Raw genomic sequence first — 14,253 nt, forward strand, 5'->3', positions numbered from 1 at the left:
CTGACGTGGAGCCTTGGAAAGTTTGCTACATTTGCAGTAGGGAGGAGCCTAGCCCCTCCTCTTCCTGTGTGGAACCTGAAATTCCAACAGTGGGCAGGAAGCACTCTAGCAGGGGACTCTGGCCTTGTGGAGGATCCCTGTTCCCCCACTTTTTAAACCTTTTCACCTAATAAAACCCTGCTTCGCTCACCTTTCAAACCATCTCCGAGCCTACATTTTCATGGCCATGGGACAGACAAGGACCCTGTCTTTAACTGAACTAAGGAAAAGTCCTGCAACAGTACGGCTATTCCTATTTTGGGGGATGAAAAAGATTGTATTCAATGAAAGGGTAAGTTTACTTTCTTCAAGTTAATGCTATTAGCAAATTTTAGAAGTGAAATTTAACCCCGGACTGTTTCTTTCTACTACTTCATAATTAGTCTAATCAATATTTGATACAATTAAATAATAGAATTATGAGTAAAGTGTAGGAAACACAGAGAAGGGAGTGGTTTTCTTCAGATTGGTTTATAAAGAGCATTTGAGAGGTTTAAGTACCAAAAGCAGTTGATTATAAAGGAAGGCCTAATTGACATTGTAACTAGATGACAGCGAGGATTTCTGTGAATTTTGCAAAGGGTTGCGGATGTGTCTCTTATCTAAATAATCTTCACTGTCATTTCCAACTCAATTTCTGCTATCTCTAAAGGAAATTACATACAACAGACTTTTTGTTCGACTGCACTTCAAAATTCTGTTATCTTTGTAGCATCACTTTTAGGAGAAAGATTTTATAAATAAATGCTGTGAAAAACTTATAAGTCCTCCTGGTTTCTATTGTAGCTGTTAGCACCTCAATCTGTTGTCTGTTACTTGTTTGTTTTCCTTCAAGGCCTTGGGGAATTAATATTTCCATCCTCCAGTTATGGTGCATTTATTTAATAAATAAATTAAGTAGATGTATCTACCTAGCAACTGTAAGTATTTAATAAATGTTTCTTCAATGAATGAATGAATGAATGATTCAGTGGTGTATACTAATGGTAGCATAGATAGCTAAATATAGTGAGACCTTCAGGTTGGGTACTCAATGTGCATAGTCTTCTTACCAAAATGTAATCAAGTTTCAAATGCTGCAGCTACTTACTCTAAATTAAAGAAACCATTAATTTGGTTTCTTTAATTGAACAAACAAAGCAATTACTTCCTGCTCGGTATTTGTAGCTTATGATAATGCATTTTAAATAGAGCTCGTTGCGTGTGTTTTTTACTGGTTATTTTTCTTGGTTTTAACACTTCATTGTGTGCAAAGGCCTCTTAGAAAATTGAAAATAAAAGTCTCCCTTTACTGATTTTGTCATTTTCCATTGGTCAAATATTGATTTTCTCCCCCCTTGTGAGTCTAATGGAGGTTGAAATTAGTGTTCCGTTTTTTGTTGTTGTTTACTTCTTATTTGTACACTGTCATCACCATTCATCAAGCTGCCAGGTTGCTCTGGGGATGGTGCTGGTGAGTTAACTAATGTTCTAGAGTCCGCACAAGGAATATTTTGAATAGACTTTTGGTATAGCTTTGGCTTTTACCTTTACTATTTCTTTCTAGGAAAGATTTCAAATATAGAAAACACTTCTTAGAAAATGACAATTTTTTAAGGAAGAAAAAACATTCAAAACTATTCCTTTCAGCGCTTTGATAATTTAAGACCTTCTGAAGATCCAACAGAAAATATTAAGAAGATTAAGCAACCTAACTGTCTTCTTGAAAATTCTACATGAACCTAAGGTGCCATATAGGCAGTCAGTCTGCTCTCCCTATCGTGACATTGGAGGACATGTTCTGTGCAGTCCTTGCTGAGCCTTGGGAGGAGGATGGCACATTGCACAGTTGGAAAGGAAGCATCCTTCTTGTTAGCTGGGGAAGGGGCTTGGGCTAGTGGCTATAAGACTTGGATTTGTGCTTGTGAAAACACATTTGTCTGTTTCTCAGATTGATTGGATTGACAATAAACTTCCCTTAACACTGAGAGTAAATCCAGGAGAAGATAATTTATCCTAAGGGTAAGAATGCTAATTTCTTAGGAAGGGCACTGCATTTGATCATGAGAAATAGGATGTGATGAATTTGGCAGGTAAATAATAAAAAGATAGACCCATAGATGCCATATTCATTAAAAAACAAAACTCCGGTGGAGGTGTTCTATGTACTTGTGATATGCCCATATCTGTGAGGGGTGTGGCTACCTGTCTGTGGTTTGGCCATATTGATGGAGATGTGGATGGCTCATTTCTCTTTCATTCTCTTACCACACTGAATAATAGTATACTTTGCAATGGTAGAAATCTTCTGTGCTGTCCACTAGACATGTGGTTGTTGAGTTCTGGAAATATGAACAATGTGGCTGAGGAACCTGAATTTTTAATGTTATTTAATTGCAATTAATTCAAATTTAAATTTGAATGGACATATTTGTCTAGTGGTCATCATATTGGACAGTGCGGTGAATCCACATTAATTAAAATGGTCATGACCATACAATGGCCAAAAAACAAGTGAAAAAATGCTCCACATCACTAATCATCAGAGAAATGCAAATCAAAACCACAATGAGATACCATTTCATACAAGTTAGAATGGCTATTACTAAAAATTCAAAAAACAGCTGATGCTGGCAAAGGCTGCAGGGAGAAGGGAGCACTTATAAACTGTTGGTGGGAGGGTAAATTAGTTCAGCCACTGTGGAAATCAACTTGGAGATTTTTCAAAAAACTTAAAACAGAACTACCATTTGACCCAGCAATCTCATTACTGGGTATATATCCAAAAGAAGACAAATCTTTCTAACAAAAAGACACATGCACCTGCATGTTCATTGCAGCATTATTCGCAATAGCAAAGACATGAAATCATTCTAGGTACCCACTAACGGTGGACTGAATAAAGAGAATGTGGCACATATACACCATGGAACAAGATCATGTCCTTTACAAGAACGTGGATGCAGCTGGAGGCCCTTATCCTAAGCAAATTGATGCGGGAACAGAAAACCAAATACAGCATGTTTTCACTTATAAGTGAAACATTGGGGCCGGGCTCAGTGGCTCACGCCTGTAATCCCAGCGCTTTGGGAGGCTGAGGCGGGTGGATCACAAGGTCGGGAGATTGAGACCATGGTGAAACCCCGTCTCTACTAAAAATAGAAAAAATTAGCCTGGCGCGGTGGCGGGCGCCTGTAGTCCCAGCTATTCGGGAGGCTGAGGCAGGAGAATGGCGTGAACCTGGGAGGCGGAGCTTGCAGTGAGCTAAGATCGGGCCACAGCACTCCAGCCTGGGCGACAGAGCGAGACTCCGTCTCAAAAAAAAAAAAAAAAAAAGTGAAACATTGGGTACTTATGGACATAAAAATCCGAACAATAAAAACTGGGGATGACTAGTGGGAGCAGGACTGCAGGGAGGAAGCGGGGAAGGGTAGTAAACCTCATTATTGGGTACTATGTCCTGTACCTGGGTCAATCATACCCCAAACTTCAGCATCACCCAAGATACCCAGGTAACAAACCTGTATGTGTATCCGCTGAATCTAAAATAAAAATTGGAAAAAAAAAAAAGGGTCATAAAGCTTTGCTTTCTAAGTTAGGTTTTCCCGAAGTGTCCAGGCCTAAAACCCTGTGCTTGATTTATCTACTACATGCAGACGCTGCACTCAGTTCCAACTACACAATGATAGACAAGGCACAGTCTGTGTCCTAAAATCTTACAGCCTAGTACTTTCTCACAACACCAGACTGTCTCCTAAGAAGGCTGAGTAGGTTCTAATGAGTGAAATCATACCTATCTTATTTATTAAAATATTGAGGTGAATGGTAGACTGTAACGTGATAGAAAATAACTGCTTCACAGACTGTTTGAGGCTTGATTACCAGAGGAATATATATTAAATGGTTTCTTCTTTTGGCACTGATAATTGATCCATTTAAAAAACATTATTGAGGTAAAATATGTGTATAGTTTCAACATTTCAGACTTGGCACTCTCTTTATATGCTCAAGTATTGTCAAATTCTGAAAAACTTGCTGACCTGAACCTGCGTGATTGTAGAGGCAAGGCCTGGATTAGAATCCTGGCCCCTCTACTCTCTCGCTTTGGGCTTTAAGCAAATAACCTCTCTCCCTGAACCTCAGTTTCCTCATTTGTAAATAGGGCTGATTACATCTTTTTCATAGTGTCATTGAAAGGATTAAGTGAGGTATTATAAGTAAATTAACTAGAACAATAATGCTAGCTGACATTTAATACTCATTCACTATGCACCAGACACAGTCTAGGCACTTCACAGGCCTCAATTTATTTAATCTTTCAATCAATATTATGATGGTATTTTTGTTATTTTTACTTTAAATATGAGGAAATTAAGGTACAGGGAGACGCATGTTTTCCAGCACATTGTGAACACTCAATGGCTGTTTTGTAATTGTTTTCTTATTATTATTGCTCATGATTTCTTGCAGTTGTCCATGCAGATAGCCAGTCAAACATTACATAAAACAATGCTGTTATTTTTTGTAGCCCAATTAGATGTTATTCACGTTTCAGTTTCTGCCTTTTCCGAACTCCACTTACTATTATGTCTCCTCCTCTTATAAACTGGAGTCTGGGCTGGATAAATAGCATATCATAAAGGTAGATGATATCACATATGATGTCCACAATAAGCCAGTAGTGTATGTTGTCTGGGGTTTGATATGGGAAGACGAGGCGCAGTGGTATAAACCAGCAGTTCCAGTTATAGGCAAGGGTGACAATCAAGAGCCACAGGAGATAGAGTCGATCTGGAAAAACAGCAAGTGGAGCAATCCAAATGACATAGAACAAACACAGAAAGAATTCTCTTGCTTAGTCTGGGGAGGTTGGGACACTAACCTCTAGAGAGCGGTTTGCCATAGGAGGCTCTATTAAACATTCAACACAATTTTGCCTCTGCACTGTGAGGCACCAGGCTTTACAAGAGATGTTAAACGATCTTATCGCCTCTTCTGAAAGTGGACAGTTTCCTTCCAGTCTCCTGAAGAAGTGGCTACTCTGAGTCTGTCCACACAGGTAACTGTACTATTTGGATCAGGAAAGAATTTCACAAAAAGTCGGAAGGACTTTGCACCGACATCACTGCAGCCGCAGATCTTTAGTTCCTCAGTAGTTAAGTTGCAGGATTGATTGCCCAGGGCAGGTGGCAGAAAGGCCACATCCTGCCTGAAGGAGGATGGTACTGAATGGGAGGGCAGAGGGTCAGCCCATGAACGTAGTCCATGTCCCTTCACACATAGCCCTTCTCTGCCTATGGGAGGCCGCAGGAAAGGATTTGTTCAATTAGAATAATCAACAATGTGAAGCCATGGAAGAAGACTGATACTTCATAATGAATTGCAAGTGTGTCAGTGCACATATTGTGGAGTGCTTTGGGCCTTCTTTTCCGAGGTAATTAGGGGCAGGAGAGGATCTGGACTGCCTTTTAAATATAGGCAGGAATATTGTATTTCTTATCTTCACCAAAGATGGGCAAATGATCCTTTACAGGTTATATAACTTAAATTCTGCTTGCTAGTTAGATTGAGAATATGAGGTAAGGAAAATAGAAGCTATCTGTGACTTCGAGTCACAGGGTTTCTTGGTGATAGCCAGCCCTCCCACTACAATAGTTCACCCTTTGTTAATACCTGTGTATGAATCTATGCTGCTTGGAAGTTTAAGTTGCTTTAAGTACTCTGTTAAAAGCATCTTCTTGACTTTGAAACACAACAGCCTATAGTAATGTTCTTCTGTTGGCTTATCATCGCTTTCTTTTACTGGTGGTACAGCCGTGGGCTTTGCTTCATAGGAAAAAAAAAAAAAAGATGAAACATTTAAAGAGGTTAAGTTAGCTTAGTTAAAAACTTGAATTTCTTAACCAAACACCGCATGTTCTCACTCATAAGTGGGAGTTGAACAATAAGAACATATGGGCACAGGGAGAGGAACATCACACACTGGGGCCTATCGGGGATGGGGGACAAGGGGAGGGATAGCATTAGGAGAAATACCTAATGTAGACGATGGGTTGATGGGTGCAGCAAACCACCACAGCGCATGTGTACCTATGTAACATATATCCCAGAACTGAAAGTATAAAAAAACCCAAAAAACTTGAATGTCTTAAAGTCAGAACATTTAAGAATCTTCCTCTTTTGATACAGACAGATGAAACAAAACCTTCATGACATTTAAAATAGTGACATTTATTTCACTGTGTGTGGGTATAAAGAAAAAATATGTCAATGTAAAAAATTAAAGGAAACACAATTTTTAAAATAAATACATGTTTATAAATTTTTCCAAAATAAAAAAAGAACAGGAAAAACTACTAAATGATGACAAAATTCAGGATAATGATTACCTTGGCAAGGGGGCTTTGTCACCTGGGGAGACTGTAAGTTTTCTCTAGTGAGGGAAATGTCCTTTATCTTGGAGGGTGGTGATAGTGATGCAACAGGACTATTCATGTGTAAAAACTATCCAAGCATGGTGGCACAGGCCTGTAGTCCCAGCTCCTCTGAAGGCTGAGGCAAGAGGATCATTTGAGCCCAAGAGTTAGAGGTGGCAGTGAGTTGTGACTGTGCCACTACACTCCAGCCTGGGTGACAGAGCAAGACCCTGCCACTAAAAGAATAAAATAAGATTAAGTAAGTACATACAAATATTTTTTAAAAGTTTGTCTACACTGAAATATTTATGGATGAAATATAGTGTCTGGAATTTGCTTTAAAAATTCATTGTAACTCCAATGTTACAGGAAATAAATTTTTAAAAAATGAAAAAAGAATATGTTAAAATAATTGAGCTGTACACTTAATTGTGGATTTTACAGTTTGTAAACTATGTCTCAAATAAAAATGTAGAGTATAAAATAAAGGCATTCTGTAAAAAAGAAAACAAATCATGTTGTATATCCTAAAGTATACAATAAAAACAAAATAAAATAGTAACATTTATGAAAATATACAGGTAATGAAAACACTAGAATTTGGAAATATGTAGCAGGTTTAAAGCTCACAAATAAGGTGTCACAAAGGTGTTACAAATAGAATATTTTAAATACAAGCTTGATTTTCACATACTTTGGAGCATCAATAAAGTCAGAGATCAGAAACACTGCAAATGTACATCATTCTGCAGGTTTTAGTTTGGTGCTTCTTTACCCTCACACATATCACACACAATATTCTTTTCAATATATCTTTATAAAAGTATAATGACTATGATTTCTTTCAGCCTCTTCTGTTTAAAAAGAAACTGTTATACAATACACAGTTTATTTTGAAAACCCACATTCTCTTATACAGAACTATGAGGAAGCTCAACTCCATCCCATGTAATTATCAACTTGATTTGCATTTATATGTTAAACAACCAAGCTTTGTTCTATTCTTTTTCTGTATATATATATAAAAATATTTTACATAGATGTAATCATAGTATATATTATTTTTGTGTTCTACATATTGATTTTTTTTTTTTTTGGAGTCTTCCTCTGTCACCAGGCTGGAGTGCAGTGGTGCGATCTTGGCTCACTGCAACCTCTGCCTCCTGGGTTCAAGCAATTCCCCTGCCTCAGCCTCCCGAGTACCTCGGACTACAGGCACGCAACACTAAAATACAAAAATAATTTTTTGTATTTTAGTAGAGACGGGGTTCCACCATGTTGGCCAGGATGGTCTTGATCTCCTGACCTAGTAATCCACCCACCTCGGCATCCCAAAGTGCCAGGATTACAGGCGTGAGCCACTGTGCCTGCCTGATTAATTTTCATAAACACATTTTTGTAATTATTAGGGTGGTTGATAATAGTCCCTCCCTTTACATGATTGGTTTGTTGATGTCCTTTGCTCTGTTGGATACCCAGGTAATATTCCTGTATTTTTATAATATGTACTTTGCATAATATGAGTATTTTTAATATTACAATAAAATTTGCTATAGAAGATACTGTTTGTGTCCTACACATATACCCTGAGCCTGGAGATCACCTGTAGGAGGGTTCCCTATGTCTGTCGGAGGATTTCCTTGAGCAGGTTTACTTAAAGTGCTGGGGAGGTAACAGTATGAAGCTCCAGCACCAGATTCCTCCTCTTCCATTCAGATAATTTTCAAGTATGATCCACACAGCTTTTCAGCTGGATAAAGCCCCAATGGCACAGAAGGCCCTCACTATGTTGCCCAGGCTGGTTTCAAACTCCTAGGCTCAAGCAATCCTCCTGTCTTGGTCTCCCAAAGTGCTTGGATTATAGGTGTGAGCGCCACTGCATCTGGCCAGTGATCCTCTTACTAACCCATCTGTACATCTTAACTTTCTTCTCTGTCTCACCACTCGTACCTTCCTGGATCACTCTCAAAATATAAACTGTATGTAAATCATTTTCTCAGGATCTGCTTTTAGGAGATCCAAACTGAAACATCTGCAAAACACAGGTCCCCTCATCACTTCCTTCTTCCCAGTACTTGGAGGGAGCAATGCTTACCAGTTTGTGGGCTGGCTTCGGGTGAGGAGAGATCTCCCTCTACCAACTTTCTCTTGTAGAGGGCTGTTCTTTGACGCATTCTTTTCACCAGGTTGTGTAGCTGGGCATCAGCATACTCATTTATAACAGGAGCTGCAGGCGGTTTGTTTTGTGGGCTAAATGAGAAAAAAATGGCAATAGAGATGGGCCCACGAAGAGATAGATACAAGGGAAGGATTAAACCTTTTCACCTTCCTTATATATTCAAGATTATTAACTTCCCCTTCTTTTGCAATTGAATAGTACAATTCAAACATTAGGTTTAATGGAAATAGTGCTGGTGGAATACAGATGTTATTAAAAAAATTAGAATCCTCAAATAGCAAGTGATAACTCTTGACCATACTGGATCTTGATGACGGTGATTCTGTCATTACATTGTGTCGCTAGGACAAGTAAAGCTACAGATGGTGGGGCAGGCAGGTGCCTAAGATGGCCCCAAGATCCCCCCCTGCCCCTTGGTATATGTGCCTGCATAATCCCGGGGACAATAAATATGGTGGTTTTATTCCCATCAATAGTCCATGTTATATGGCACAGTTGATAAGGAGATTATGTAGGTAGGCCTGATCTAATCATACCAGGCCTTTTAAAGTAGACTTCCTCCCACTGCTGACACAGCAAGAAGGCAGATATGTGAAGCACAAGGGAGATTTTACTTGAGAGAAATCCTCCATGGCTGATGGTGTAGAAGAGGGTCACCTGGTTAGAATTTCATGAGGCCTCTAGGAGGTTGAGAGTGATTCCTGGCTAGCTGTTCATAAGAAAACAGGGACTTCAGAGGTACAACTGCAGGGAACTGATTTTGCTAATAACCTGAGTGAGCTTGGTTATTAGCTTGAGTAGATTCTTCACCAAAACCTCCCAATGAGAGCCTGGTCTGGCCTGGCCAACACTTTGATTTCAGCCTTGTGAGACCTGAAGCCAAGAACCCAGCTGAGCCCACCCAGACTTCTGATTCGGACCCATTTGCTAATGTGGGCTTTAATTTAATTTTATTTATTTGTTTTATCTTCAACTTTTATTTTTGGGTGTTGTTTTAAATCACTTAAGTATGTAGTAATTTGTTTTGTGGCAATAGAAAAATAATGTAGCTGCTGTGCTTCAATGAACTTCCTTTCGTTTTTTTTTTTTTTTTTTTTTTTTTTTGTTTGACTGAGTCTCACACTGTCACCCAGGCTAGAGTGCAGTGGTATGATCTTGGCTCACTGCAATCACTGCCTCCCAGGTTCAAGCAATTCTCATGCCTCAGCCTCCCAAGTAGCTAGGACTGCAGGTGTGTGCCACCATGCCCAGCTAATTTTTGTATTTTTAGTAGAGACTGGGTCTTACCATGTTGGCCAGGCTGGTCTCGAACTCCTGACCTCAGGTGATCCGCCCACCCTGGCCTCCCACAGTGCTGGGATTACAGGCGTGAGCCACTGTCCCCAACCAATGAACTTGCATTCTGAGGAAATGTACAAACAGTCCAGCATGGAGCGTAGAGTAGACATTAGGATACTTCATCAAGACCTGAGTTTCCTCACAGACTTTCCTCAGAGCTCTCACTATCTTCCTTCCAATGTCTGACATTGGGTCTACTTGAGCCCATGTAGGCTCCATCCATTCTTATCTCCTCATATCTGCCCCTCCTATCTCACCTCCAAGTGGCAGCCCATGGGGTTCACAGTGGATCTGGGTAACTTGTAGATTCCACTTAAGAAAATCTCAGTATGAGATTTTCCCCTCTCCATGTACTCCTTCCTCATGTGGCCCACAAATATATCACATCTATAACTGTTTATAGATTCCCAGACTATCAGTGTTTTTCTCTCTTCCCTTATTATCATAGTACAATTTATACTTCTTTCAAAGGTAAATGGTCCTGTCTCAGAATCAAGATCTCCACGTATGTCACATTAAGACATATAGAAGCCTATGTAAGGATAGTGGAGACCAAGAGGCAATGAAAATAGTTCAGATTCATCTTAAACGGTTCAGAAATAGGTGGACACTAGGTCTGTAAAGCCAGAATAACTTTTTTTCTGATTAAGACTTGTTGTCATAGATATAATTTCACTGATTCCTTCTTAAAATCTTGGTGTGCTTAGAAGTTTATTCATCCATCAACCAGTTATTGAGTTTCTACTTTATGTACTGCAAATAGAAATGCAAGTTAGACAGCGGCAGGTTCGATAGTTGTTCATAGTTTAATGGAGGAAACAAGGATGTCAATCCATAGCTAATGATAAAAAAGAAAAACATGTACAAAGTACTTTGTTCCACACTGAACTTAGCCTGGGGTGTCAAGGAGGGGCTTTGTAGAGGAAGTGCACTGTCTTAAGGGACTAGCATATCTTTGACAGATAAATGATAGACTAGTCTTTTAGGCATGGAGAGTGATATGTTCAAAGGCATAAAAGAACATGGCATGTTCAGCAAATTTTGGTGTGATTGGAACAGAGTATAAGTGTGTATAGTGGGCCAGGTGGCAGAGGGTGGCAGGAGTGATGGTGGTTGGGTCTGGAAAGGAAAGGTGAGTGAAGCCAGGTTATGATAGTCCCATGTGATCTTGTGAGGAGTTTAGACATTAAGCAGTGGGCAAAGAGACCCAATGCAGGGTATTAAGCAGACAAAAGGCCTGGGCAGACAGCACTGAACTTTGAAAAATTAGCAATAGTGAGAGGATAGGTTAATGAGCCACACATGGAGCTTTCGGATAATTCAAAGAAATCAAGAATGACTCGAGTTTCTATTACAAGAGACTAGACTCATGAAGATGACATCAATATAAATAGGAATTCAGGAAGCAGATGTTTGTATGTAGTAGCAGCATGAAAAAATTAGTTATTTTTTTGTGTATCTTCAGTTCGAGGTGTTTGTAGGACCTTGTATGATAAAACCTTGTTTGTAATATCCAGGAGACATTCAGAAATACAGTTCTGGCAATAAGAACTTGGTATTCATCAGTGAATATGGAATATTTGAAGTGATTTATGTGTATGACATCATCATAGACTGTAAGATTCTCAAAGCAAGGAACTATGTCTTTTCTTCATACTCCATAAGACCAGCACAAAGTAGGTTTTAAATAAATGCTTATTGAGTAAATATACCCACTACTTCTAACTGTTTGACCTTAGTTGATGTTCCTGAGTGCTTTAAAATATATGTAAAAAGCTAAGTTGAAGATTGGTGATTTATTAACTATAAAGTCAGATATTCAAACTGCCAAACTCCCTAATGTCCCAAGATCTGAGGAGAATATTTTTTCTTTCCCTGAATTATCTATAAGCCCTAATTGACCATATAATTGCCATTTAGTTATACTACTTTGTAGTGTGCAAACCCACCTCATGGTTAAATTGCTGAAATTCATGTGAAAAGAATGCAAGCATATCAAATACATATCTATATTTTAACTACTATGCGTTTTTGTCTTTATGTTAGCTGGAGCATTATGATGTCATTTTATTGCATCTTCTTGTCTTTCTCTAGCTTCTTTTCTAGGATGCTTGCCTTTCTCCTCTGCATATATACATATAGAAGCTATGAATGTATTTTTCTTTGGGTAATTTTATGATGGGACAGGAAAGGCAAATAGAAAGGAAGAAACATACATCATGAGATAAAATCCAAAAGAGATAAAAGAAAGAACCAGTGAATTTGCCTTATATAACTATGCTTCATGTGAGCTCTGTTTGCTATTTCTTATTTATATTACTAATTTTTATGTTTTGTAAAGCATTGTTTCTCATAATTCCATGATGAAAGTTTTGGTAAACAGTAAAAATATCCTACAATTTAACTGTGTGTGTGTGTGTGTGTGTGTGTGTGTGTGAGAGAGAGAGAGAGAGAGAGAGAGAGAGAGAGAGAGATAGGATCTTGCTCTGCCGCCCAGGCCTGAGTGCAGTGGTACAATCATAGATCACTGCAGCCTTGACTTCCCTGGACTCAAGCCATCCTCCCACCTCAGCCTCCTGGGTTGCTGGGACTACAGGTGCGCAACACTACACCTGGTTATTTATTTATTTATTTTTTTGAGACAGGGTCTTCCTCTGTCACCCAGACTGGAAAGCAGTGACACGATCTCGGCTCACTGAAACCTCCGCCTTCCAGGTTCAAGCAATTCTGCTGCCTCAGCCTCCCGAGTAGCTGGGGTTACAAGTGCATACCTGGCTAATTTTTGAATTTTTTGAAGTAGAGACAGGATTTCATCATGTTGGCTAGGCTGGTCTAGAACTCCTGACCTCACGTGATTCACCTACCTTGGCCTCCCAGAGTGCTGGCATTTCTTTTGTGTGTAAGTGTGTGTATTTTTTGTAGAAATGAGGTTTCACCAGGTTGCTCAAGCTGGTCTCAAACTCCTGGGTTCAAGCAATCTGCCTGCCTCAGCCTCCCAAAGTACTGGGATTACTGGTGTGAGCCACTGTCCCCGACCGATTCTACAAATTTTGATAAACATAGAAGGAAACTCATATTGGATAGTTGTTATTCTATTCTATTCTATTCTATAGATAGTGTCTCACTCTGTCACCATCATAGCTCACTGAGGCCATAAACTCCTGAGCTCAAGCAATCTTCCCACCTCAGCATCCTGAGTAGCTGGCAACAGATGTGTGCCATCATGCCTTACTCATTTATTTATTTTTTGTAGAGTTAGGGTCTTGCTTTGTTGTCCAGGCTGGTCTTTAAGCAGGAGCTCCTGGCTTGAAGTAGGTGCCTCAGCCTCCCACAGTACTGGGATTGCAGACGTGAGTCACCAAAGATGGTCAGTAACCATCTTTTATTGAGAAGAAAGAGACTAAAAATTTATTTATATCTCTCTATGAAAGAATAAAGGATTGGTTATTGTTTGAATAAAATTTGTGACATTTTTTGGTATAGGTACAAGGGAAGCTCATTTTTTAAAAAGCTGATGAAAAAGAAAAGAACTATAGCAGTTTCCTTATTTCTTTAAATTCAGTCAGAGGCACAGGCCAAAAAATTGTATAATTAACAATTAGGGTTACAGAAGTTTTTACCCTCCAGGGCAATGCTAGTAAGATTGGAATGGGTGAGGTGAGTTGAGTTTTTTATTTTTTGGGGTAAAGTGGTGGGGTCAGGGGGAAGTCCATTGTAAAAGGGAAGATACGAAAGGAAAACATGTAGTCTGCAGCTGTACTCAATATTATTAGTTTTAAGAAAGAGAACATTTATAAGATGTGGATCTTGAAATTGGTTCTTTTAAAACTGTCTGTGTTAGGACTCTAAGAAAGTTTTCACATGCATGCAGGGATAACATATTCTCTAGTTTAAGATTGCTGCTTTAGTATAACATGCAGAGATGACTAATTTTGATGGGCATGGTAACATGAGTGGGTGGTGATCAGCGGTGAGTTCACAGCAGAGGTGGTATCCTAGTTGAATCATGAAGGATGGACAGCACTTTGATAACATATAGGGAAGGTATTCAAGGCAAAGGAAACAGCTTTAGAAAAATGGTGTTCATTGCTGCCTAATAGAATACAATAAAGGTTCAAACATTTTAACATACTATCCCAAGTGACTTAAAATTTGGCTTGAATGGTCAGTTGAGATTGATGGGGAACCAAGGCAGAATTCTAAGCAGAAGAGGGACGTGTTAGCTATGCTTTGGAAAAATAATTGAAAAAAGAAAGAAGATAATTAGGTGCAGTAAGAAGAAAGTGTGACTTGAAGAACGGA

General features: G+C 39.1%; 1 protein-coding gene across 2 annotated transcripts in view; it reads right to left on the reverse strand.

Annotated features, from left to right (window-relative positions):
* The window catches only part of CNGB3 (cyclic nucleotide gated channel subunit beta 3), a 165,125-nt gene that overhangs the window by 90,414 nt on the left and 60,458 nt on the right, over nt 1-14,253 (reverse strand). Inside the window, exons 4-6 of one of the 2 annotated variants that reach the window (XM_033202770.1) lie at nt 8,530-8,684; nt 5,692-5,844; nt 4,601-4,809 (exon numbers count right to left, since the gene is read on the reverse strand). In XM_033202770.1, the coding sequence (XP_033058661.1) occupies nt 4,601-4,809; nt 5,692-5,844; nt 8,530-8,684 (517 nt within the window). Of the gene's footprint in view, nt 1-4,600; nt 4,810-5,691; nt 5,845-8,529; nt 8,685-14,253 lie in introns of those variants that run through there. The other variant, XM_033202771.1, reaches the window with a different exon arrangement.

This window comes from Trachypithecus francoisi, unplaced genomic scaffold (genome assembly GCF_009764315.1).
Source record: "Trachypithecus francoisi isolate TF-2019V2 unplaced genomic scaffold, Tfra_2.0 Lachesis_group7, whole genome shotgun sequence".
NCBI lineage: Eukaryota > Metazoa > Chordata > Mammalia > Primates > Cercopithecidae > Trachypithecus > Trachypithecus francoisi.